Source organism: Ipomoea nil, unplaced genomic scaffold, assembly GCF_001879475.1.
Source record: "Ipomoea nil cultivar Tokyo-kokei standard unplaced genomic scaffold, Asagao_1.1 scaffold2826, whole genome shotgun sequence".
Lineage (NCBI taxonomy): Eukaryota > Viridiplantae > Streptophyta > Magnoliopsida > Solanales > Convolvulaceae > Ipomoea > Ipomoea nil.
Genome location: NW_017619254.1, coordinates 2,443,789 through 2,470,592, shown reverse-complemented (window position 1 = coordinate 2,470,592; position 26,804 = coordinate 2,443,789). Strand labels below are relative to the sequence as shown.

At 33.5% G+C, this 26,804-nt stretch overlaps 4 protein-coding genes and 1 pseudogene across 4 annotated transcripts; 2 read left to right on the top strand and 3 right to left on the bottom strand.

Annotated features, from left to right (window-relative positions):
• Positions 1-2,506: 2,506 nt before the first annotated feature.
• LOC109158751 lies at positions 2,507-3,061 on the bottom strand. Its single transcript, XM_019306649.1, has 3 exons — positions 3,003-3,061; positions 2,926-2,972; positions 2,507-2,769 (listed from the first exon to the last, which is right to left on the bottom strand). The coding sequence occupies exons 1-3, from the start codon at positions 3,059-3,061 to the stop codon at positions 2,507-2,509; spliced, it is 369 nt and encodes a 122-aa protein (XP_019162194.1).
• A 4,759-nt stretch (positions 3,062-7,820) lies between these two features.
• On the bottom strand, positions 7,821-8,806 carry LOC109158750 (annotated as a pseudogene).
• A 7,772-nt stretch (positions 8,807-16,578) lies between these two features.
• Positions 16,579-17,316, top strand: LOC109158749 (copper transporter 6-like). Its single transcript, XM_019306648.1, has one exon. The coding sequence runs from the start codon at positions 16,579-16,581 to the stop codon at positions 17,143-17,145; it is 567 nt and encodes a 188-aa protein (XP_019162193.1). The 3' UTR covers positions 17,146-17,316.
• A 788-nt stretch (positions 17,317-18,104) lies between these two features.
• Positions 18,105-18,820, top strand: LOC109159033 (copper transporter 1-like). The gene is made up of 2 exons (XM_019307022.1): positions 18,105-18,110; positions 18,217-18,820. Exon 2 carries the CDS (start codon positions 18,227-18,229, stop codon positions 18,650-18,652), a length of 426 nt encoding a protein of 141 aa, XP_019162567.1. The 5' UTR covers positions 18,105-18,110; positions 18,217-18,226; the 3' UTR covers positions 18,653-18,820.
• Positions 18,821-18,923: 103 nt separating this feature from the next.
• LOC109159031 (peptidyl-prolyl cis-trans isomerase PASTICCINO1) lies at positions 18,924-24,979 on the bottom strand. The gene is made up of 20 exons (XM_019307019.1): positions 24,706-24,979; positions 24,519-24,603; positions 24,268-24,337; positions 23,951-24,048; positions 23,692-23,814; positions 23,402-23,434; positions 22,818-22,876; positions 22,607-22,691; positions 22,199-22,357; positions 21,792-21,849; positions 21,429-21,577; positions 21,209-21,306; positions 21,046-21,115; positions 20,816-20,875; positions 20,478-20,534; positions 20,297-20,365; positions 20,028-20,105; positions 19,711-19,812; positions 19,532-19,603; positions 18,924-19,444 (listed from the first exon to the last, which is right to left on the bottom strand). The coding sequence occupies exons 1-20, from the start codon at positions 24,777-24,779 to the stop codon at positions 19,187-19,189; spliced, it is 1,857 nt and encodes a 618-aa protein (XP_019162564.1). The 5' UTR covers positions 24,780-24,979; the 3' UTR covers positions 18,924-19,186.
• Positions 24,980-26,804: the final 1,825 nt, after the last annotated feature.

Below are 26,804 nucleotides of genomic sequence, written 5' to 3'. Positions count from 1 at the left end.
GGGGGGGGGGTGGTGATTCCTTATGTCGTCGGGCATTCTTGGTTCTGTCTTCTATTCTGCGGGACTGCATAATTTGCATTGTTCTTTTTAGTATTTGTCACACTTTATATTAACATAAAGAAAAGCAAAATTTGTACTTTTGTTTCCAAAATCCAAAATTATAACCGAGATTTGAGTTAATATTTGTATTATAAGCACTATCGTTGTTAAGTCAGAGAGATAGAGTTTTTTTTTTTTTTTTTTTTTTTTTTTTTTTTTTAATGAGAAACAGATTTCATTAAATAAGATCCAAGCTCAAAACGTGAGCAATGGAAGGAAACGGTAAAGAAAGACAGTTCATACAGTCAGACATAAACAAACTTCCCTAGCTAGGCAATGGGCAACCTTGTTCGCAGACGGTTTAGCAAATAAAAACCTTAAGTTTGTAAAACTATAAGCTATGAATCTAATATCATCAAGAATGAGATCAAAGTATGAAATAGAGTCATAAGAATGATGAATGCCATTAATAGCTAACGAAGGAACCAACAACTCTATCTGAGAGATAGAGTTGTTGGTTCTTTCGTAGCTATGCTATTAAGATTTGTAAATACTTTTTTTTTATATTTATAATACGATATATATTAGTGTTTTTAAAAAAATATAATAACAATAATTTTTGATAACGCACTAACAAACAAAAAAAAAAGACCTAAAACACCACTTATTGACAACTCGTGAATTATAAATAGTGACTCATATCACATAATTGATGAGACTATTATTACTTTCTACTTTAAGAACTACAAATGTATTTTTTTTTTTCTAAAAAATATTGCTTAGTGTACTTCCAATAATATTAGTATATCTTATGTCGGGTCGGAGTGTGTGGAGGCCCTTAGGGTTGGGGACTCAATCTTTTGAGAGAAGTATATGCTTAGATATAAAAATAAAAATCATATACACAAAATTTGAAAAACTATATAGTGTAATTTGTTTGTTTAGCAAAAACTGTAACTATAAATGCATGTATTCATACTTTTAAGATATTATAAATAACTTTAATTATAATAAAGTTGTTATTAACAAAACATGAAAACATTCGACCATGAATTCGTGTGAATTTGTAGGGGAAGTGGGTTTGTCGTTTGTACAAATTAAATAATTTTGATTTTTTTATAATTCAAATTTATAATCCCACCTTATATTCAGGACTCTATGAACCTGCCTCAATACTTATAAGGAGGTAAACTGAATTTAACTAGTTTCGAGATTTCATACTAAATTATACACTTTTACGCATAAGGAATCAACTCCAAACTTAACCATGTATAATATTCATGATAGGATTCACTTATTTAGTTATTTACTAAACTAATGTTTTATAGATAATTTTGATTTTCAACTAATGTGAAACCTTACACAAAGATGTGCTAGGTAAATTCACTCATGTATAATAATCAGTAATAACTACACCACTAAAAAAAAATATTCAACAGATTCAAGTAAAAAATTATTAATAAGAAATGAACTTATAAATGTATTTTTAAATATGAGAATCCTACCCTACTAACCAGGCTACATATTTCGGAGCCTTTGGAGATTATTGATGTGTGAATGAATTGTTGAAAATTTGAGGATTACAGCGTTTGTTATGTCTTGTCCATTTGTTTTATTATCTGATCTTCTAAATCCAAAGTCATCGTCATGCTGTTTCTTTTGGACTTTTCGTCGCAACAAGGTGAAAAGCATTTCCTGAATCCCATTTTCGTCAGAAATACAAAATAGCCACTTCACGTTCTTTCATGTGCCACAGTACCACGGACTAATTCTTATCTTTCTTTAATCATTAAACAAATAAACAATGACATATAATAATGGTGAAAAAATATTTGTTTGATTAGAGGAAAAAAATTAAACTTCTTTTGGTACGGTTTAATAATCCATTGACTATAGGACATGCATTGGAACTTCAAAGGAAGAAAAAACACAAAGACAATGTCTTTATATATTTATTTATTTTTATTTTTTCCTGCTTGTCTGATTATAAATGGATAAATGCTTTTGGCAGTTGGCATCAATGAAAAATAATTTAAGTGTGTATTTGATTCCTGAGTTTACACATTAAGAATGATGATCAAAATCATAATTAGTGTTTGAATGATAACATTTTAAAATGTAATTATATGTTTTGATTACTTCTTCAATTAAAAATTTGAGTTTTTTCCACTTTTGGTCCCTTGACTTTACTTGTGCTGACAAATGTGATTCATGACTTTTATTTCAGACAAAATTAGTGCCTAACTTCAATTTCTTTTCCACATTTGGTCCCATCCGACCAAGAATCCGGCCAACCCACCGGAAATTTACACATCTCTTGTTTTTTTAAGGGAAAATTAGTCTTTTCTAGTCATGTAAAATAATAAAAACTAAGAGATATTTAATTGCTTCATTGTTGTCTTTGCTCTGCGGCGGCCTCTGAGCTTTGAACTTTTTGCAGAACGTCGTGTGGCTGTTCAGAGCCTCTTCACTGCCAATATGCCGCTCCGACCTCGCGCACAACCCGCATATCCACCGCTCTCGGACCTTCGCTACGTACGCCTTCGTGCACTCTTCCGTCAGTCCGCAGCACTCGCATTTCGCGAACAACATCACTTCGTTCATCTTCGCCGCCGTCGCTGTCGCCGCCGCTCCGTTTCCCTGCGGTGCCACCTCCTTCCTCATCATCATCGCCTTCGCAGCCATTCTCCGTGAATTCCAAATCCAAACCGCTCTTCCGAAATTTACGCACTGCATAATAGCACAGAGTATTCAAAAATCAAACACAAAATCAGAATCATTTGATAAATTCCACGAATCAAATATATATCCCGTAAACCTACACTATAAACTTCTCAAATCTACATGCAAGTTTAGACTATATCTGCAAAATTACATTATACATACATTTAGCAGACAACCTGGAGAGAATTTGCAGCAACGGTCTTCGTTTTCTGTTTGAAAATTATCTTTTTTTCTCCCACTCGCCTTCTTCTTCAACAATCTCGCCGCCGATGATCAGGAGCTTGAAGATCATATACATTTCAGAGAGCCCTGTATTTCAGAGAGCCATGTACTCCACCGAACAAAGTTTTTTTCTATCACCGTCGTCGAGTAGACGCAAATATAGTTAGCACTTAGCAGAGAAACTTCGGGAAGAAACTGGCAGTGACATTGATTTATAGGATGAGGATGGAGGTATAAATATAGTTAGCACTTAGCAGAGAAACTTCGGGAAGAAACTGGCAGTGACATTGATTTATAGGATGAGGATGGAAGTATAAATAAATAAATAATAGGAAGCAACTTTAATTTGATGAGAATGAAGCAATTAAATATTTCTTAGTTTTTACTACGTATTATTTTACAAGGGCAAGAAAAGACTAATTTACCCTTAGAAAAACAAGAGATGTGTAAATTTTCGGTGGGTTGGCCGGATTCTTGGTCGGATGGGACCAAATGTGGAAAAGAAATTGAAGTTAGGCACTAATTTTGTCCGAAATAAAAGTCATGAATCACATTTGTCAACACAAGTAAAGTCAAGGGACCAAAAGTGGAAAAAACTCTTAAAAATTTCATTCTCTAATTAAAGAGATGTATCGTTTCGTCTTATTAGTAATCTAATTTTTAAGTTTGTGATAGTATTTTTAGATTTTATTTTATTGATGTTTTGGATGTCATTATATTAGGATTAGTTGCCTTATTTTTTATTTTTGTATTTTTAAAACATTTATTCCCATTATAGGGTAATATGCAACCAAACATCAATATTGATAATCATTCTAATTTCACCTTACTACCAAACATGCAAAATACCTTCACCAAAACCCATTATCATTAGCAAGAATTTGATTCTCATTCTAATTCTGATTTCAATGTACGAACAAAACACACCCTAAATAATTAAGAGTATATATGAGAAGAATTAAGAGTACTTGTAGTACTTAATAACGGTTAAGTGTGTGATTATTATGTTATTATTTTTTTATTGTATTTAGTTAATAATTGTGTGGTGCTAGAATAGTTAGCTAGGGAGAGTCTATTAGTTTGGAGAGTTTCACGTGTAACAACTCTTCTTAGTATTCTATCTCTATCTGTAACTTCATTCTGAATTAATCTCTCTCATCTGGTATCAGCCAAGCCTTACGTTAGGTCCTCCTTTTTTCTCTCTCCCTACCGTAAACGCCAAACATGTCGACCAATTCCTCTGAGAGAATCGTCACCGCCGTTGCACCACCGCCAGCGACCACCCAAACCCTCTAGCCACCGCCCATCACTTCGTCTCTATTAAACTCGTCTCTCTCATCATAACAGGCCGTTTGGTTGGAGGGGGGAATTACGCGGGAAAGGAATTGCAATTTCATGAAAAATGAATTACTGGGAATAAAGTGGAATTTAAATTATAGTGTTTGGTTTACATGAATATAATTATTGGAAATTTCAATTTCAATGTTTGATATATGTGAGAATAGGTAGTATAAAGTCTAAAATGCCCATACTTATTATTATTATTATTATTATTATTATTGTTGTTGTTGTTGTTGTTATTATTATTATTATCATCATTAATCCTAAATGACCAAATTGAAATATTGCTTTTAAAAATTTATGTAACACGTTGTAAATAAACTCTAAAATTGTATAGCGAAAGTAAAAAAAAATAGATAAGGGAGTTTTGAGAACACATATTTGATTGAGGTTGACATATTGATTGACGTTCTATGTTGAGAATATAATAAGAATGCACACCAATTTTACAGTAAATACATAATATGTTATTATTTGTATATCTTTATGTGCATAAACTTACATCTATAATCTGTTAATTATAAATGTATCATGACATGTAATTTTAACTGTGTTCTAAGTTCATAATATTTTAATTGTTAAGTAAATGAATTTAAAGCTAAAAATATTCATAAGTTGAGTGTTTGAAATGTAATTATGATTATAATATAATTTTAAGAGATACTTGGTTAATTGGAAAATTAACAAGTTTTTATTATGAATTTAAATTATTGATTTTATAAACATGTACTTAATATATTATATACTTGCTATTATAATCTTGTTAGCAATAAGTATAATATACATAATATGTTAGCACAATTTATATACTTATTGCTATCATATTATGTATATGTAATTAACAGATTATGTATTTATAATACTAGCGTTATTTCTAATTGCGTAGGAATAACGACACCACTAGTGGCACGTTTGGTTCGTGGAATAGGTTTGGAATGGAATAGCATTCTCAATAATAAGCATATTCCTTTGTTTGGTAAAAACATCTATTCCCAGGAACAGTTCCTGGGAATGACCTATACCTATTACCCTTGCAAGGGGAATAGAGATTTCTGGGGGCCCCCCTGGTATTAGACTATTCCTGAGTTCTCAGAAATAGCCTAAAGTTGCTATTTCCTATTTTGCCCTCAATTAAATTTATTTCCTATTTCACCACCACCACCACCGTCACCACCGCTGCCGCCACCTCCACCACCGCCGCCGTCACCACCACCACCACATATTTTTATAAGGATATTTATGTCTTTTAAAACATATTTCATTTCTATTCCTTAAACTAATCAAACACTGTAATATAATTCCTAAAGTATATTCCTTCCGCGAACCAAACAATAGAATACAATTCATATTCTATTCATTGCATATTCCATTTCTTATGGAATAGTATTCCTATTACCTCAAAATTCATTCCGTTAACCAAACGTGCTATAAAGGTACCAATATGAGCATATGAATTACGGAATGGAATTGTTTTGGACCGTATCACGATATACTGATTTCCGCATTTCATTTGTTAAACCTTTGACATTTGAGTTAATTGTCTTGGGCCTAGATAATTAAAACCATCAAAATGTTAGAGCATGAGGAGCAAATTATTGTGTGGACCATAGTCTACATAGTGTTGTATGGATCATAAAAAAAAAGTATTTTTAATATATTAAAAGTACATTATTTTTGTATTAAATGTCAATTATAAAATATTATATATTTTTAATATTCAAATAATGTAATTTATTTAAATACAAAGTACATTTTTTATATACTAAAAGTACATTATTTTTTTTGGTACTAAATATACATTATTTTATAACATACAAAATATGGTCCATACAGCTTGTGTGGACCATAATGATTGATATGAGATGGCTTCCATTCTTTCAATGTATAAGAAATATAAGAAATGATGACTAAATAAGATTTTATTTTTTTCAAGACAATAATAAATACAACTAATGTATAATTGTATACATACAATTACTGAAAAAAATAATCGAATTTAAATCTAAACTTTAATTTACAAATAATATAACTTATCCCGAAATGTTTATTGCCTTCACCGAATTGAAGCCCCATCCAAGTCTGAAAAGCCACTTTCCCCGGTTAGGTTTGCTATATCGATGAGAATATATAATATCATTAATATGTGCATATGAGGTGGCTTCCATTCTTTCAATGAATAAAGAATCTTTTTTCAGTCTTTTATTTCGTGATTGAATCAAACTCTCCCGGGTTATGGCGGCTTAGGGGTCGTTTACCAAAATGGAAAAATAGAAAATATTTTTTAAAAAATGGAGAATTGGAGAAGTAGAAGAATGGAAAATGAAAAACTTGTTTACTAAAATCAATTCTCAAATATAATTTTCTATCTCCATTCTTCCATTTCTTTAAGATTTTGGAGAAAGAAAATTCCATGTTCTCCATTTAGAGAATTGGTAAAAATACGCATGAACAGTAACTTGTTGAGTAAAGGTCCTAGGTTCGACTCTTACCTTGCGCTTCTTCTTTACATTTTGCTTGGCTCCTCTTCTTCAATTATTATTATTATTATTATTATTATTATTATTATTATTATTATTATTATTATTATTATTATTATGTTTTTCTTCAGTTTTCTCTTAGGCGCCTCTTCTTCAGTTTTTCTTCTTCAATTATTATTATTATTATGTTTTTTTTTTCTTTTTTCCTTTTCTCTTGTTATTATTATTATTATTATTATTATTATTATTATTATTATTATTATTATTATTATTATTATTATTATTATTATTATTATTATTATTATCTTTGTTGTAGAAATGTACAAATGCTATATGATAATATTTATTTATTTAATAAAATCAGAAAATTAGAGAAATGAATATTATTATTATTATTATTATTATTATTATTATTATTATTATCTTTGTTGTAGAAATGTACAAATGCTATATGAGATGATTGTATTTAATAAAATCAGAAAATTAGAAAAATGAGTATTATTATTATTATTATTATTATTATTATTATTATTATTATTATTATTATTATTATTATTATTATTATTATTATCTTTGTTGTAGAAATGTACAAATGCTATATGAGATGATTGTATTTAATAAAATCAGAAAATTAGAGAACTTAAAAACTGGAGGAATGGGGAATGAAAATTAGAAAATTGGAGAAATGGAAAACTGGAGAAATGGAGAAGGAAAAATGGAAAAATGGAGAAATGGAAAACTGGAAATGGAAAAACAGAGAAATGAAGTAAACGACCCCTTAACCTTTAATTTAATTAATTAATTATATATTTAAAAAAAAAAAAGACAACGATATGTTATGAGTAAGCTCTAATTATAAGAGAGAACAAATTGCACTTTTGGTCCTGTGAGTATTAGGGTACTGACAATTTGAGTACGTGACTTTCAAAACTCCCAATTTAAACCTTTAACTATGCAATTTTTGGCAGATTTGGTCCTCCGGACCAAATTGCCGGCCAATTTTGGCCGGAAAAAGATTTAATGCTTCGAATTAATTTCTGATGAGGGTAAAAACGTCATTGCGAGTGTATTTCGATCATCATGAGCATCATGGTACTCCGGCTCGTCTTCTTCTTCCTCCACTGAGGCCACAGAGACAATAGGTTCACCACTAGCATTTCCACTGTCCTTCTCATCGGGATATCTAACAACAACTACAGGGCAAACGCAATGTCTAACACAGTAATCACTAACGTTGCCAAGCCTTCCGTCGTTTCCTCTCTTAGTAGCCCCAAATCCACGGCTCCCCATGATGACGGCACTGAGTACCAGCCTTTCGACCTTGAGGCAGAGCCTCTCCTTCATATCGGTGGCCTTAGTAGTAGTAAAAGTGTCGAAATCATCCTCCAGCTTCTGCTGCGACTCCTCGTTGTCAGTGTCGACGATGGAGGTCAACAGAACCCCAGTCAGCTCCATAGAGAACAGAGGTGGGGCGGACATGGAGGAGTATGACGGCGTCCCCGGGACGGAGGTAGTGGTGGACCGCCCACTTGACGGCGAAGGCAGACTCGTCGCTGAGGTCTACGGCGATGCCGATCTTACGCTGGGCTCCGGCCGTGGGGGTATCGGTGGAAGACGGGGTGGCAGGAGGCGGAAAGCGCGGGGAAGATGAACGGACTTTGACGTTGGCAACGCGTGGAAGGTCGGAATCCGCGGAGTTAGGCTGTATTTTCCGGCGATTGAACTCGGATTGGGGGCACAGGGACAGGGTGGGTACTCACCGTTTTGATTCGCCGTTGCTACAATATATAAGAAATGACGTTTTTACCCTCATCAGAAATTAATTCGAAGCATTAAATCTTTTTCCGGCCAAAATTGGTCGGCAATTTGGCCCGGAGGACCAAATCTGCCAAAAATTGCATAGTTAAAGGTTTAAATTGGGAATTTTGAAAGTCACGTACTCAAATTGTCAGTACCCTAATACTCACAGGACCAAAAGTGCAATTTGTTCTTATAAGAGACATCGTTAAGCTCATATCATATTTAGACTAATTTCTGTTCGCATTGGGTCAAACTAATTAAGGTATAAAGTGTTGGCTATATATATTGATTTATCAATATGAGTAATTGTTATACTATGGACCAAGGCTCATATTACATTGTGAATTCTAGTAAAAAAAATTATGTGACTGCAGTCAACAATTTCTATGCCTATATATAAACAAATCGAAGGCATATAACATGGTAATTACAGATACATAACATTAAAACTACAAACACATTATAAATTGTTAACTGCAGGTACATAATAAGTTTAAGGGAAAATGACACTTTTTCTCCCTGTGTTATATGCTTATAGCACTTTTTCCCCCTGAGTTATTCATGCATTCACATTTGCTCCCTCAATTATTATAGAAGTGGCGGTTTTTCCCCCTGATAATATTAAATGGACATTTCTACCCTTAAAACAAATATTTTATTTATTTCTCTTCTTCACCAAATTATTGTTTATACGTAGGGATGACCACGGTTCGGTTCGAACTGAACCAAACACTATAGCAATCAAATTAAAAAATTTCGGTTATGATTCATAACATAACCCAATATTTGGGTTTCCGTTTATTAAAATCGTGAAATGGAAAAAAATGGATCCTAAACCGTGAACCGGAGGTTCAAATCGGAACAACTACTAGCAATAGCTTAAATTAGAATTATAATATTTGCAAATAGTGCATGTTTTTTTCCGCATTTATATTGACTCTCACATATAAGTATATATAATCGCGATTTGAGTTTTATTTTGAACCGTCGGTTCACGATTTTGGATCCAATTTGAACGGTTGGTTCAAACTTTCTTTTAATTTTTTTTTAATTTTTAAAATATTCTAAATTTAACACTTAATGTATTTTATTTTTTCAAATCGTGGTTATAATTTGTTGGAGAAGAAAAATAAATGAAATATTTATTTTAAGGGTAAATATGTCCATTTAATATATCAGGGGAAAAACTGCCACTTAAATAATTTAGGGGGGAAAAGTGCTATAAGTATATAACAAAGGGGGAAAAAGTGCCATTTTCCCTAGGTTTAATTATAGATACATAAGATGTTAGTTAACATATTATGTACATGCAGTTAACAATTTATGTATATGTAGTTATCATGTTATGTGTTTATAATTATCACGTGATGTGCCTTCAATTTATTTACATGTACAGAAACGATTAACTATATGTACAGAATGTGTCAGTTGCGTGTACAAATGCAAGGTAGACCATAGTTCATGGTATAATATTCTCAATACGACAGGGAATTTTAAACTTTCGATCTCTCTTAATGGATGGTAGTGCACAACTATCCAACCAAACTGGTTAATTTTTAAATATCGATTTACGAAAAATTCGAGGTCATTATTTAAACGTGTGCTTTGAATTATTTATAATTGGTCGGTTCAAACAAAAAATGTCAATAAATTATTTAGAGAAGGAGACAATGAATTGAATTTTGAACTATGTGAAAGTCAATTATCCAATGAACTTGAGCTAGTTTTTTTGTTGTTACTAGCATATCATAAAAAATTATTGACATTATTTTGTATTATTCATTACTTGTCATGCATGACAGTTGAAACATTATTGATAATGTACATACATGTACAGACATCCCTAGGTATATATATTGATTGATATCGAAGCAATTTATGTCTGTAAAATTACCCACGCCCAAATGACAAACACAATAAATATCATTATTAAATAAGCAAGCTATACGGTACAATATATGATATACCTAACCTGTCTGTTGATAAATGCTTTTGGAAAAAGTTTTCATAAGAAAAGAGTAGTGTTGTTATTTTTGGAGAAGACGGAAACTTGCAGTCACTATTTGATTGTATATGTGTAATGAGTAAATCACTTCTTGTAATCATAGCTAATAAAGAATCACAAAAAATAAAATTAGTTTAAATTATTCGATCCATAACAAATTGGTTCAAATCAGCTCAAAATCGTGTGTGATATCAACTAATCAAGATAATTGATTGTCATATTCTATCCCTATACACATGTAATGTACTATTTGGACTTCTCAATTCACATAGTCTCATCATGATGGTCCGTTTTCACACCTCCAAAATATTCCAAAGATAGCCACTAGACATGCATGTAATTTCTTGCCAACTAATTAACAACACATTTCGAACAGAGACGAAGATTTCCCCAAACTCTATTATTATGTGATATCAACTAAACAAGATATATAATTGATTGTCATATTCTATATCTCTATACACGTGTACTATTTGGACTTCTCAATTCACATACTCTCGCCGTGGTGGTCTGAATACTATTTGGACTTCTCAATTCACATACTCTCGCCGTGGTGGTCTGTATTCACGACGAAGGTTTCCCCAATGTTACAATGTAATATTTATTCATAACTACTTTCTCAACCTACTGAAGCACAAAGAGTCAATATCACCCTCATTGGTGATCAAACTCATGACCTCCCATTTGAGGAAATCACTTCGTGTTACTAGACCACAATGTCATTGACATTATTATTAATATAATTATATTATTATTATTATTATTATTATTTTCAGATATCAATTATTGTGGTATTAACTTTTCGTGGTTCCGATCGTGCAGATGCATGGTGTTGGATTTGTAATAATGCTGCGGCATACATTGCACTCAAGTAATGGCCACTGAGAGTGTAAAACCTGCACCAACCTAACGTTTTAATAAATAATTCTAATATGCTTAGTTGTTTGGTCAATGTTCATCAAATCGGTGACCAATTTTCCTTTTCTTTTATTATAATTTAAAGCCCAACCTACGAGTTATAAATAAACATATATACTATAACAAACTTTTCTTTGATTAAGATTCAAACTTTGTTAACGTAATTTAAATTGAAATTAATCAAATTAATCTCACAGTACTATATATAAGTTATAGTAGTGAGATAATAGGTGTCATAAGATAAGAAAAAATGAGAAAAATGCTAAAAATTAAGTAAAATGTGGTGATTATTTTGTAATTACAACGGTGTATTTATTATTATTATTATTATTATTATTATTATTATTATTATTATTATTATTTAAATAAAGATATTGTTACTTTGCGAAATTCCACTGTGAAACGTAGGACAAACCACGAAGAAGAAAGAAGGCTAAGCGGTACAAAAGACTTGGGGAAAATCTGTCCCACGCCGGCCTCTTAATTATTATTTTGTGAAATCATCCATCATTGATTTTTTTTTTTTTTCTCTTTATCATCATTTGGTTTCTTTTTGGCTTTCTTGTTTATACTATTCTTCCAATCTTGGACTGCTTTCCTGTCCCCGTTGGCATACCATCACTATGAATCATCCAAATTATATTCATATATGTAACTATATATCAGCTTATATATTCAACGATAAATATAATATTTACATTAATTTTATTTGTAAGATAAATATATATATATGGTTTAAAAACAATAATTTTATATATAGTAATAAACCCTCTTTTTGTTTACTAAGTCATACCATAATTTAACCTTGAGGTTCTTGAGGTCTATTACTAATCCGAAAAGAATTATAATTTTTTTTAACAGAAAAGAATTATAATTAATAACATATCAATTAATATCTATATTTTTAATCTAAAGTATGTAAAAATCAATGATAGTAAGGTTTTAATTAACACGGACAAAAAAAATATGTTGTTGTAATAAATTGCATGTTAATTAACTTATATATTGTGTTTACTTTCTTGTATGCATTTGACATTCTTTCTGAATTTAGGAAATAGATAAGGCCAAATGAGAACATGAACTATGCAAAACTACAAACTATATCTTATGAGATGTAAGAATGCGTGCAACTTATGACATGTATAAAAGGAAAACTCAAGAACGGATGCACATTGTAGTTTTGTATGGTGCACTTTTAGAGTTCATACATTTCTTGAGTACACTTTTACATATAATAGGATACACTTTGTAATTTATGCAACGCACTTTTTCTTTCACATGTTCACATCTCGGTGATATTCTCACCTGATCTTGTCCCTTCAAACTTACCTTTCTTCTTCGTTCATGAAGTATATATTAGTTATTTCTATTGTTCTTTTCTCTTAATAGTTTTATTACTAGTTTTTTTTCCCAGTGTTTATATAATCGCACAATGCAAGATATTTTACTAATTCTTTAAATAAGGGTAGATCAAAATTGTTGGTGGACTAATAATCAAAATATTAAGTGAGTCAAGGATGTAATTTATAGAATTTCCAAGTTGAAGAACCTTTACTCTTTTGTTAAATAAATTAGCTAAGAGAATCACTCTTTGGCATAGACAAATTAAAGTTTGGGTGATGGAGTGGGTGAAAGTTTGCCCCTCGTGTATGTATTCTATATCAATGCAACTTTCATTTATGATCTACCCTACATGTTGATGAGTAATAAGTGCAAATTGCTTGAAGTTGAAGCATGCATGTGTAATCAATGGGTGCAACTACGAGATTGTGATCATTTACTTTCTTTGTATAATTAGGAAGTAATATTTTCTTAAAGCAAACACTTTTAAGTATCATATACTTATAACCTTATTAGTGAAGCTGCAGAGGTTTGATTGTTACATAGGTTGCACTTTAATTATGAAAAAAATAAAATAAATCATATTTCAATGTCGTGCTAAGTACTAAATGTTGCCAATCTTGATTTATAACAAAGGTAACAATAACAATAAACTACATGAGTTTAAGGTTTTGCAAAACTAAGTTACATCCAATTAATGAAGTAATTAATTTGGTCACCACTTTAATTTAGGAAAAAGTTCGTAACCGCTTTTTGAATGTACGCATTATGAGAAGTATACTTTGTGATATTCCTTGACAAAAGACTACAATGAGATAAATCAGCTTAAGTTACCATTCGCTAATTAATTCAAATTAATAGTCAAACTTAGAACCTTGAGGTTATCAAGTCGATTATCCGACCAATTTGGTTGAGATTACCCCTAATTGGTCACATCTGTTTGTATTGCATATTTATGTGCTTTCACACCAATAAAATTATACGTTTCACTAAAAAAAATGGACATAAATTTTCAATCAATTTTTCATGGGACATCATAAATAAACGAAATTTGAATGGCGTATACAAATTTGCATGGGCAAAATTGGAAGGCAAAAATGGAGCTAAGTTGATGGGTGGTCATGATGGGCCTTGTTTGATGCCGGTAGACATCCCAAAGAAGTCTTACAATCATTATTGCATGGACCATCGTCCATACAATTATGTGGACCATAAATAAAAAGTACATTTTTAATAAACTAAGGGAACATTATTTATATATATAAGGTACATTTTTTGAATGTACATTTTTAATATACTAAGGATACATTATATTATATAATGCAATTTCAATACAAAAATAATGTACCGTAAGTATAAAAATAATGTACTTTTAGTATATTAAAAATGTATCTGATATTCATGGTCCACACAATTGTGTGGACCCTGGTCCATGCAATAATTTGCCGAAGTCAATCATTATTGCATGAACCATAGTCCATACAATTATGTGGACCATAAATAAAAAGTACATTTTTAATAAACTAAGGGAACATTATTTATATATATAAGGTACATTTTTTGAACGTACATTTTTAATATACTAAGGATACATTATTTTATATAATGCAATTTCAATACAAAAATAATGTACCGTAAGTATAAAAATAATGTACTTTTAATATATAAAAAATGTATCTGATATTCATGGTCCACACAATTGTGTGGACCCTGGTCCATGCAATAATTTGCCGAAGTCTTGGTTGGAATCTATTGGGCTTCCAAAAGGTAGCTGAAGCTCATTGGACCTTCATCGTGAAATGTGAATACCAATGCAGTTAGCACCCAAAAAATGCAGAATTGGGCCGAAATAATGGCCCAAGATTTCAGAAGCGGCAAATTATACTGTTGACCGCAGTCCACAACGTATTATGGTGCAGACATCAAATATGCATTGCAGTTTCATTTCAACACAATTAGAATATCATTTTGATATAACTATAGTTTCGCTGGACAATATACACTCAAATATGTAAAATTGTTATTCAGTTCCATTTTGTATTTTTGTATACACTGCAATTTCATTTCAACACAACTACAGTTTCATTTCAATTCAAGTGTAATTTCATTTGATAATATAATAAAAATAATACGTGAGACCGTGTCAATTTAGATACATTATAGTGTCTGCCATTTTAGACCATAGTCTACAGTATAATTGTTGTTTAGAAGTCATCCGAACAATCATTATTCTTTGGATCATGGTCTCCACACGGATCATAAATAAAAACTATATTTTTAATATATTAAAAACATATTATTTAAATAATAAATTCTCTTTATTTTGTTTGTCAGGTTTACTATTCATTTGTTATTTTTACTTATTTTCTTAATTAATTTTAAATATATTTTTTTGTTTAATATTATTTTTAATAAAATTTCTCTAAATATATAAATTTTATATATTAATATTAAATTTACTATTATATAAAAAATTAAATTAAAAATAACGCTAATCAAACAAAACGAAACACAAAAGTGTTAAATAATGTACATTCAGTACATAAATAATATAATTTTAGTATATTAAATGAGTAAATATCCAAAATAGTCCCTCGACTATAGCTAAATTTACAAATTGATCCTCGACTATTGATTTCAACCAATTAAGTCCTTAATTTTTTAATTTTGATCCAATTAAGTCTTCCATCTATTTGACCGTTTTCTATGAGGATATATATGTAATTTCAATGTTCTTTCTCCATTTTTAGCCACATGGCCATGTCTTCCAGCTCCATCAACGCCTGTTGTTCTTTGAGCGCGCCATCGAACGTGCTTCCGACGAAGAACGAGAACGACGTCGGGAAAAGGTTCTGTCGTAGATCTTGGGCATCCTTTTTCGACTTGCCGTTAAGCCTGTTGAATAATCGGATCACGTCTTTCATATACGTTTCGACTTCGGAGGCAAGCGATTCGAGATCCTCCTCCCTGTCACGTGGTCGGTCTTCCAGCAACGTGACCTCCGCCACCAAGTACGGTTTGGTCCGGCCAACTTCGTGACCTGGAACCGCTCCTGGCCTTTGCAGATTAGGAAGAAGCGGTCGTCAACGAGGTGCCCGTGCTTCACCACTTCCCCGATGCAGCCCACCTCGGTGGCGTCATTGGCATGCTATCGGAGTAAATGACCCTGAATCAGAGATCGGTCTGCAGCAAAGTGTGCATCATGATTCGGTACCGAAACTCGAAGATCTGAAGCGGAAGGATTGCACCGGGAAGAACACTGACTGCAGAGAGAAAAGCGGATGTTTACACGTGGACATGTGTTTATAAGTGTTTCTGTAATCTATACTATGGAGTTTTGCAATTACATAAATATCCTCTTAGATAACGATCAACAAACGGTCAAATAGACGGAGGACTTAATTGGGTCAAAATTAAAAAGTTAAAACTTAATTGGTTGAAATCATTAATGAAGGATCAATTTGTGAATTTAACTATTTTGAGTATTTACTCTATTAAAATATACTTGATGAACATAAAAATTTGACCGGCCGAAGGCGGTGGGTGGTGGGTGTGATGTTGTCCAAGGAGATGCCGGAAAAAGTCCAGAAGCTGTCCACCGCCTAAATCGGGCAATGTGCTTTGGTTGAATTAAGAATGTGCGTTGAGAATTGAGATTGCTTGCGAACTAGTGATGCCGCAATATTCCCTTCTGACTAAAGAGCAAAAAATATGCCTTCTGTACCTCTTTCACTCGGCACACCGAATCTCCATTTTCGGTCTCCACTGCCATTTTCTTCCCCTTTACACTTTCACACTCCCTCCTTAAACCCTTTCCTCCTTCCCCACATTTCCATTCCCCAAACTCCCTCGCTTTTAATGGACTCTTCATACCTTCTCCCAATACACCACAACACGAACGCGCCGCCGCCGCCGCCGACCGGGCACTCGAAATCGCTGTTCTGGCACCACTCATTCTACTGGGGAAAAAACGTTGAGTTCCTCTTCCCGGGTTGGCCCGGCCGGAGCTCCGGAATGTACGCTCTGAGCTTGATTGTGGTTTTTGTGCTGGCGGTTATGGTGGAGTTTCTCTCCAATCTCAACTTGGTTAAACCCGGATCCAACCGGGTGGCGGCGGTGGCCTTCCAGTCCGGGATTCACGCGATTCGTGCCGGATTTGCGTACATGGTGATGCTGGCGGTGATGTCGTACAACGGTGGTGTTTTTATCACGGCGGCCGTGGGGCATGCGGTTGGGTATGTCGTTTTCGGAAGCCCACTCTTCAAAAAGGCTTCCTAAAGATGCTCGTCAGATTCCGAGTTTAATGGGCTTCTGGCCTTTCTGGGTGTGCAATGAAATAAATTATAACTCTTTTTTTCTTTTAATTAATTAATTAATCTTTTATTTTGGGTTGTGTTTTGCGAAATTATATGAAAATTTGTTCATTTTAACGTGTAAACAAACAGTTTGAACTTCAGATGTGTTTGCCTCACTCCGTATGGTTTCAAACACTTCTCTAGTATTCGTGTCCCAAAAATGTTTAATAAGATCGATATTCATAAATCATAACATTATTACTTTAATCATCACAATGTATTTAACGAATTATTTTATTTTAATAGGATTGACAGGTCTTTTGATTTGATATTAATAGCAATAATATAGTTGAATAATTCAACAATAAAGTTAATATGAATTATAGATGGAGCTACAACACATGCACAATCAAACTCAAAAAGCTTTGATACAAGAATGTCGTGATCTTAAACGACACTTTGATACAGTGTTTGTTCAGTTTATTTCTTGATCAGTGAATAAGTCTGTTCACGCATTGACTCGAACAACTCGTTTTCAAACTGGTCCTCTAGTTTGGTTATATTCGATTCTTGTTTGAATTGAATCTTTGAATTAATGAAGTTATGATTTTTTTTTTTTTTTAAAAGCCAAAGAAGCTAAGCATATTAGAGATTGAATTATAACTGCTGCATGCGTTGGAGATTGGACAGCACAACCAAACCAGCATGTGACCGATATGATCATCGAACTAACAAACAAAAATATTGACAAGAAAAAGGATTCCAAGTGAAACAATATAATCGTCCCAATCAATGCGTTTCATCGTCACTAAATAATTCGACAACGATATATATATATATATATATATATATATATATATATATATATATATATATATATATATATATATATATATATACCCGGCGGAGTATTCACGTCCAAAAGAAGAAGTTATAGCAGAAGTCAACGTACATTGGCCTTTCCTTTTTAATTATTATTTCATTAATATAATTGTAGTTATTTATACTGTAATGTGCATTTCTCTTTCAGCTTCTTCTTCTTGTGGTTCTCGAGAATATTTGTGATGATCATGACGCCGTCTGGCTCATCACCATCTTCAATGTACAGTGGCGGTGGGATGAACATGAACGCCATGCACGATAGCTTCTTCTGGAGTAAGAACGTGACCATTCTGTTCAATGGATGGCCAAACAACAACCTCGGAATGTACGTACTAGCCTTGGTCTTTGTGTTCTTTCTAGCATTCTCCATTGAGATCTTGTCGGTTACTGCGGCGGTCAACCGGGCTACGACGCCGGCGCTTGGTGCTTTGGCTCAGACCGGCGTTTATGCCCTTCGCATCGCGCTGGCTTACCTGCTTATGCTCTCAATCATGTCGTTTAACCTCGGAGTGTTTATAGTTGCGGTGGCCGGCCATGCTTTCGGCTATTTTGCTGTCAAGTTCCGTGCGCTCCGCCACAGTGCCGCCGACACCATTCCTAAAGTCTGACGTATGTACGTTTGCGCAAACTTAATTCCACAACTCAAGTATCTATCTGCATGTGCTTTATTCCTCTGATTGATCTGCATATATATATGTTTTTACTTTAATGTAGTAATGATCCCAGTCCGAGCTAGGTGTTGTAATAAAGTTTATTTTGTGATTAAAGGCAATATATATATATATATATATATATATATATATATATATATATATATATATATATATATATATATATAAAGCAAGAATGACAGTTAAAGTGCAGTAACTCCCGGTCGACTAATATAATAAGCACTATAGCGCATATGTTATGTTTTCAATTAGAAAAAGAGTACCGGGATGCATATAATTTGAGTTTTTTCTGTTATTCGATCTGTATTTTCCAAGTTTCATTGGTTCAAAAAAGGTAGTGCGTGAGTTTACAGACTCGAGCTTTTTTCACCATGAATGGTGACAGAAAAGTAGAAAACTACCCACGCACTTTGACGTGTTGAGGAGTAGTCATAACAAGGGCAATATAATTCAGCTGCCCAGAACCCACACTCACAATATGGCACATCTGTTTAGGCCAATAGATGCAAACAGTCTTCTAAGCTTGGACAAAATACCCGTGCTAGGGGGAACCGCTTCAGTCTCATTCATACTATCTTCAGTTGTAAGTAAGCCTCTGGTTTCATTGTTGTCTTCGTCATTTTCACTTGCATCCATGGCACCTGTTTCACTGGTATCAACTTCTGCGATTTCTCCAGGTCTTTTGTCAAACAGCCCTTTAAATTGCTTACGAGCTCTCTTGTGGACTTCCTGCTCATCAAATACTGGAAATTAGAACCATAAATCCACTCTTGAATGGGAAAAAGAGTATGTTTTAAATACCAAAATCCTGCTCACCTGTTCCTCCTTTTTTAGTTTCATGAGAGCTGCCTTCGCTGTTGTCTCAGATGACTTGTCAATGCTCATCATCTACAACCCCATCCAAATCAATTCAAAACATTGTAAATGTTCTATCATATGGTTGCTCAACTCAGCAATGAAGTCATTATGTGGCTGGCCAGAACTAGAATATTTACCTTGTTAAAATCATCCCTTGCTTCCTCAAAATCTCCACCCGCCATGTAAGCCATTCCACGTCGATAAAATGCTTTGACATGAACAGGATTCGCATCTAACACCTGAATCAGAAACATCAATTATATTAAGCTAGAGACACACCCTTCAATTACATACAAAATGGTTCAGTATATAAATTAAAAAATGAGGAAATAGCATATACTGATATTAATAGCTGCTCATATGAAGAGTAAATGAATGAATTCCAAGAGTGGTGCAGACAGATGCAACCACATGTTGTACTACTGTATTATACTCTGAATCAAGTTGACGTTACCTTATTACATGCCTCTATTGACTTTCTGTGCTCTCCCATCTTCAGATAGCAGGCAGCAACATTAAGATGCAACAAATTCTACATACCAAAAGAATGCACATTACAGAGGAAAAATGGGTTTAGAAGAATAAAAAATGTGACTAACACACAGGTGCATAATGACATTAGTCAAACTGTTAATAGTAACCTTTCATTCTTTAACTAGCTAAAAGATATGTCAGCAGACGAAGAAAATTTTTAATTTCAGTATTCCTGTTAAAAATATATACCCTGGTTTCAGAGAATTCCTTTCCCTCTTCATCATCTTGAGGATTAACATGATTAAATTCACGAAGAACCTGTAAAACAAATAAAATAAATTCCAACATAGATTGAAACTTCAAGGGGCAGGTTGTGTAGATGGAATTTTTATTGGATTCCAACAAACTTGGAAGTAAGAATAGTACATGCCTTCTCATACTTTGACTTTGCAAGTTCAAACTTTCCTTCCTTAAAAAGCCTGTTTCCCTGTAAAAGAAATTACAACAGATGAGTGTCCATTGAAGGATTATATCAGAGAACAATCTCAGTTCCCATAGGGCAACCTTTGAATTTACTAACTAAAAATAGAAGCACAAATGCAAATGGAACGAGAACATATCCGGACAATGGAAGAATTCCTAACAAACAGAAACCTTTCCTACGTGTGGGTCATTACAGATAAATACAGATACAGAGGGAAGAGAGAAGTGGATAGTTCAGAAGGTATTTTGGCTTGTGATTCCTCCAAACTGTCATCTAATATATACCGTGCCTTTAATCTTCTCAACATCTTCCATTATTTCTCTAAAATTGAAGCCAGTCCAATCCTGTAACAATTATTGCATGAATGAGAAATATCAATATAAGCAAACAGAATAAATAACACTAAATTACAGAGCAGATAAATCATTCCCCTCCATTGCCAGTGCAGCACAGTGCTTCCCCTTTTGCCTAATTAGTAGCTAACTGTTGGTAGTTGGTTGACTGGTTCAATTACCTTCGGTGTACTAAAATCTAGAAGTTCAATTTCCCACTGGACATAGGCACCTTCAGGAACATTAGCAGGCCTGATCATATTATAGACGAATTTGAATAATGCTATCAGTACAAAGTTTAATAATATGGGGTTGTCAAATGATGTGATGATGAAAAAAAAAAACCTTTCAAATTTATCATAAGCATAATCAGGAGGGCATGTGACAAGAGCAATCTCTCCTGGCAACATCAGACGAACACACATCTCAAATCCTTCAGGAACCTGATGCAGAAAAGGAAGACTTTCATCATTCAAGAATAGATTTTGTATATAATTAGAAAGCAAAACAAGTTACGCAAACAAAATTATGAATACATGAATTTTACATGGTTCAATTGACTTACAAGTCCCTCTCCAGAACTGAACTCCAAAGGCTGACCATTGTTGTCAAATTTTGTATCATAGAAGACTGTCTTTTCTTCATTAAGAAGCATGCCCTTGTAGTGGACATGCAGAAGACTGTCCTGGAGAGGGCAATCCATAGGAAAGTCACCTAATAATTTTACAGAATAAAAAATCAGTTACCCGTATACATTAACATCTAGCTTAATACAGTGAAAATTCAAGTTATAGTAAGGATCACATAAAATCACCCCATCATTAAGTACAAGTTCAATAAAGAATCAGAATTAAAGCTGGCTCCTAAAATAAAATTATCCCTAAGGGCAAGGTTTGAAGGGACTAGGGACTAGGGACTAGGGAGACACCTCTTCCATCACGAATGCGACGTTTAATTAAGCGTCCATCTCCAAGCACATCTCGTACCTGCACAGACACCAAGGCATTTAGGACATTTGTTTTCTGATAGGAAGTTGAAGAGATACTGGTACTAAAGTCAGCCAAAAAAGTTGTTATTAAAATGATAAGTGAAATAGTTGTATCAAATCATTTGGCATTTAAAATTTGGACTCTGGAAGCAATAGCAATTTCAACACATTTAAGACGCATTATTTCAATTGAAAGTTGAAGAAATTATAGTACTAACATTAGCCAAAACAAGAGTTGATTATTAAAATGAAAAGTGAAATAGCCATATCAAATTATTTTGCATTGAAAACAAGGACTCTTGAAGTACGTATGGCCGTACCAAATTATTAAAATGAGAAGTATTCACCTGAATGAAGTGGACAAGCTCCACCTCAAAATGAATTTCCTCAATGTCTTCTGTTATAGCCATTAGAGGAGATTGACTAAAGTATTGACGTGTAACATAAACCACTGCTTTCTCTCCCCGTGACATTGATCCTATTCCCATTTCAAGACCTACTGGTATCTAATCTTGACAAACCAAAATAAAAACATGATCAGTGCATATACATCAAAGTAACAGACCAGAGGCAAGGTCTTTTAAGGCTTGCCCTGTACAGAGAGATCAAATTACCCAATACTGCAGCACGATACACGAATAATGAGGTTTCAAAAAACCATGCGGACAGTAGAACTTTCATTTGAAGCAAACTTGGGAATAATGTGGATCAAGAAAATAAAAGAAGAGAAAAATGTCAATGAATATATTGCTGACCTCAGATTTACCAAAAGTAAAGGAATATGGTTCACTCTGAGTATGAGACAGAATCACTTTTCCATCACCCGACTTTGCCGAAATCCTAAAAATATTTAAGAACTAATATTTTTTCCAAAATATAAAAATATAGAAAGCACATATAGCTCAGAGTGTGTGCACAAGCTGACATAGAAGATATGGCCAAAGAAAATCAAGTCCGCATCTTTACCGGGCTTTTACTTCACAAGGTTCCCTAGGTGATTCCCAACTCTGTCCTTCTTCTAGAACCTGTATAGAGAAATGACAAGAACAATTAATTATGCAATTAAATTTATCCTCAAAAGCACATACTATATTTTCTGCACAGTAAGCATTGATAAAGAATTTATGTGCCATTACTCAACTACACCTTAGTTTACATTTTTTAAACAAGGTTTCCTTATAAACATGCAAGGAGCTTTACTGATCCACAACCGTTCTATAAACCCCTCCTCTCAAACATTGTCCATTACATATAAAATTGTCTATACCTTTCTTAATAACTATTTGCAATTCAGCATCACAAAAGAGAACGGAAATCCATATGTGCATCTAACAAAAAACAGATGGGGAAATATACGCGTGTGCACACACACAACAAAAACCTACCTAAGAATTTTCTAGGTTGTTCTAAATAATAAAAGATGTTTTTTTGACAACACCATCACATCAGGAAGAGTCCAAAGATATATAGAACTCAAAAAGAGAAAGTCACAAAGAGGAAAAGAGTTAATGAAATGTAACCAAGCAGAACTTCATTCATGTTCTCAATACCTTCTTTAAGACTCCCAGATCAGAACTGACAACCTGAGGATCAAAGAAAAAAAAAAAGGTATAATAAATAAGGATGAATCCTAGGAGTAGATGGAGTGTCCAAATATTTGTAAGAGTTGGCAAAAGGAAAAATAAGTTTATAGACATGTATAACAGTAATCAAGGGCCAATTTGTGGCTCCAGGAAACATGGGTTGCAATTGACAAGCACTTCATAGCTAGTGTGGAATATAAAAACTGAAAGCCAAAAGAGTTGGAAAAGAATTGAAACAGAATATATAATTATCTTGCCTTGACTTTAGAGAATTCTATCAGTTCAATCTCAAAATGAAGTTCATCTTCCTTTGGAAAGCTGTCAGAAACTGAAACTGGACAATCTTCCTCCCCATAGTGCATTTCTGGTTTCATCTTGAACTGAAACTCAGAAAATAAACAAATAACGCAATGCATTACACTCGGTGTGTGATACAAAATTATTGATTCAAGTAACAAATGTTACATTCTAACCCAGCAGTACACTGGCTACAAAATCAAATTCTCAAATACTTACCACTGCAATTTCACCCTTCAACATTGTGGGAATTCCTTCGAGTAACCCCAGAAGCATCTTGCTCTTCCCCAAAACATGCCTTATTGGGATACCCTTACCTGTGAAATCATAATACAGAATAGGAGAGGCATTTCAATTCAGTGGCACGCTTTTTGGTATGGAAATGAGGTCATAGTAATTAAATCCTAAAGAAGCAAGTAGGCAAGTAGCAATCAAAAGGTAGTAGTAGAAATGCATTGTGTATACTTCACAAACACGTACAATATATTTTAATATAAAGAACAAAAGTTCTGAACATACTTTAGTAACAAACTAACCTCCAAGGTCTGACCTTGTCGACTCAACAGTAACTCCTTCCAATGTTCGAACTGAACAATGATATACTACCTACATAATTGGTAAAAAAAAATTAACTAAGTTTTTCTCCATCTATTAGCAGTAGTAATCATCACCATCAGTAGCTTATCATCCAAAACCAATATTGCGTTACTGCAACTTACTGTAAGCAAAGGATGCATTCTTAAGTACATAATTACATGCTTTAATCATGAGACACCAAATAAACAACCTGATCACCCTCGGTAGGTCTTGATTCACCGCCACCAGGCCTAACCACGGCTTTCATCAAACTTCCGGGCACAATCTTTTTTCTTCTGAAAGAGCATAATCCAGAAAACTAATATTAAGTTTTCAATTCTCTTGGTAATCACTTAATCTCTCGCTTAATATCGAAAGGGGTGAGGGAGGGAAGAGACCTTTTCTCATCCTCAGAAAGAGGTTTCTTCTTTTCGGATTTGAATTCTTGTCCAGCATCTTCATCTACTGCCATCGTCCAAAGCAATTGTGCGCGTTAATGAATTCAGAGCTCCAATTTGGGTTCAATGGATGTATAGAGTTAAGAGATATGCTGAAGCTCAGTGACGGAGAACCCTAGGATTTTACCGGGAAATTGAGATTAGAAACAGGTCAACGACCCGGCGTTTGTTCTACCTAGCTCACCAGCTGCTTCTCTGGTTGATTACTCTTTTTTTCTTTTTTCTTTTTATTTTTTATTTTAAAAAAAATTGAAATGAAATGAAGGCAACAGCCCAAATGGTCAAGCTAAACTTGGGCCCGGCCCAAATCATCTTTGAGCAATCGTTATACTGTGCATCAGAGCGCACAATACATTGTGCGTCTTGTCTAAAAAAAGTCATTTTAGCTATTTTTTTTCCTAGAAATTCTGTTTACTGATGTGAGGTGGGGTTTTTGGAGATAGTTAACTCTTGCAAATTAATCGATTTTTGTGGAGTCCACATTTGGAAAAGGGAACAAAATTGATCGTCTGTCTCTGCGTGCTAGAGAGTGGAGACGCAGCACACCCAGCGGGGTGCGTGCACTGCACGCGCCCCGCTGGTGCGTTACAGCTCAATTTTTTTTTCTCTAGTTCCATGTCAGGCTCCTTGTTTTTTTTTTTCTTTTTCCTTTTTCTCCTTTTTTTTTTCTTGCTCCTTCGCACTCCTATTTAGCACATAAAAACCAACAAAAATCCTATACTATTATAGATGCTCTTAGTCAACCCCATCAAATGACAAACTTTGCGAGGGGATGCCAAAGCCACGTAGTTTGTGTGTGTATAAAGTGTATTAGTAATTAGTACATTGTATAAATGCTTTTTTATGGACTTATAGATAATGCATTATGTATTTAATTATTTATTTGGACTTATTACTTTATTAGTTATTATTATGTTTAAAAATATAAAATATAAATGTATTAATGTATGTTTAAACTATCAAGAGTATTTTAGTATACTTTTATTAATTTTTTTATATTAATTTTATTTAAATTTTAAAAATTTTAAAATTTGACCGGCCCAACCATGGACCACAGGCAATTTATATCCTACACCACGGCGCGCGTTGCACTATGCGCCCAGATGCAAAACGACGTCGTTTTAATTATTTTTTTTTTTTGAAATTTCCCGCCCCAGTGAATGACAGTAGTTTTTTCTTAAAAAAAAAAAAACCGTTGTTCAAGAATGTACATAATGTTATACTAGAATACACATAATGTTATACATGAATGTACATAATTATATAACAAAATATACATACTCTTTTTAAAAGATAATAAACATAATCTAACATAATACATAATAAACATAAACTTTTAACATAATACACATCAACTCTTAACATAATACACACAAATTTTCTGATTCGGATGTACATAATTGTATAAAAAGAATGTACATAATTGTATAAAAAATACACATAACTGTATGAACCAATACACATAACGTTGTTAACAAATACACATAACGTTGTGAACGAATATACATAATCTCAGCAACTTCCTATCGCGCCTCCCAACACTACCCCAAAACGACGTCGTTTTGGGAGGCGCGCGGCGCACAGTGCTATGTGCCCGTGGTGTAGGATATAACGATTGTGGACCACATGCCTAATGCGGGCCAAGACAACCCGTTTTAGCATGTTGACTCACTTTGCTGGCTCTATTGAGAAGTGGGCAAAACCCCTTGCGGCCGAGTTGCGGGTGGCTAGAGCTAAACGCGCAAATTATGCTGTGCAACCGAATGCACCTTGCAAGGTGCATACGGTTGCAAAACGGCGTCGTTTTGGTTAAAAAAAATGCGCGTCTCACTTAAAGAAGAAATCAGGTTCGATTCCCGGCAATAACATTTTTATATATCCAGAAATTCATAACTATATAACCACAATTTCATAACTATATATCCACAATTTCATAACTATATATCCACAGTGAATGAATGAAGTAAAAATCCACAATGAATGAATGAATGAATGAAGTAAAAATCCACAATGAATGAATGAATGAAGTAAATATCCAC

Coding starts and splice junctions, on each gene's coding strand:
- LOC109158751 (XM_019306649.1), bottom strand. CDS start 3,061: ATGTATATGATCTTCAAGCTCCTGATCATCGGCGGCGAGATTGTTGAA. Junction 2,973..3,002: donor ATTGTTGAAGAAGAAGGCGA/GTGGGAGAAAAA, acceptor ATTTTCAAACAG/AAAACGAAGACCGTTGCTGC. Junction 2,770..2,925: donor CTCCAGGTTGTCTGCTAAAT/GTATGTATAATG, acceptor GCTATTATGCAG/TGCGTAAATTTCGGAAGAGC.
- LOC109158749 (XM_019306648.1), top strand. CDS start 16,579: ATGCCTTCTGTACCTCTTTCACTCGGCACACCGAATCTCCATTTTCGG.
- LOC109159033 (XM_019307022.1), top strand. CDS start 18,227: ATGATCATGACGCCGTCTGGCTCATCACCATCTTCAATGTACAGTGGC.
- LOC109159031 (XM_019307019.1), bottom strand. CDS start 24,779: ATGGCAGTAGATGAAGATGCTGGACAAGAATTCAAATCCGAAAAGAAG. Junction 24,604..24,705: donor CTTTCTGAGGATGAGAAAAG/GTCTCTTCCCTC, acceptor ATGCTCTTTCAG/AAGAAAAAAGATTGTGCCCG. Junction 22,692..22,817: donor CCTTGTGAAGTAAAAGCCCG/GTAAAGATGCGG, acceptor AAATATTTTTAG/GATTTCGGCAAAGTCGGGTG.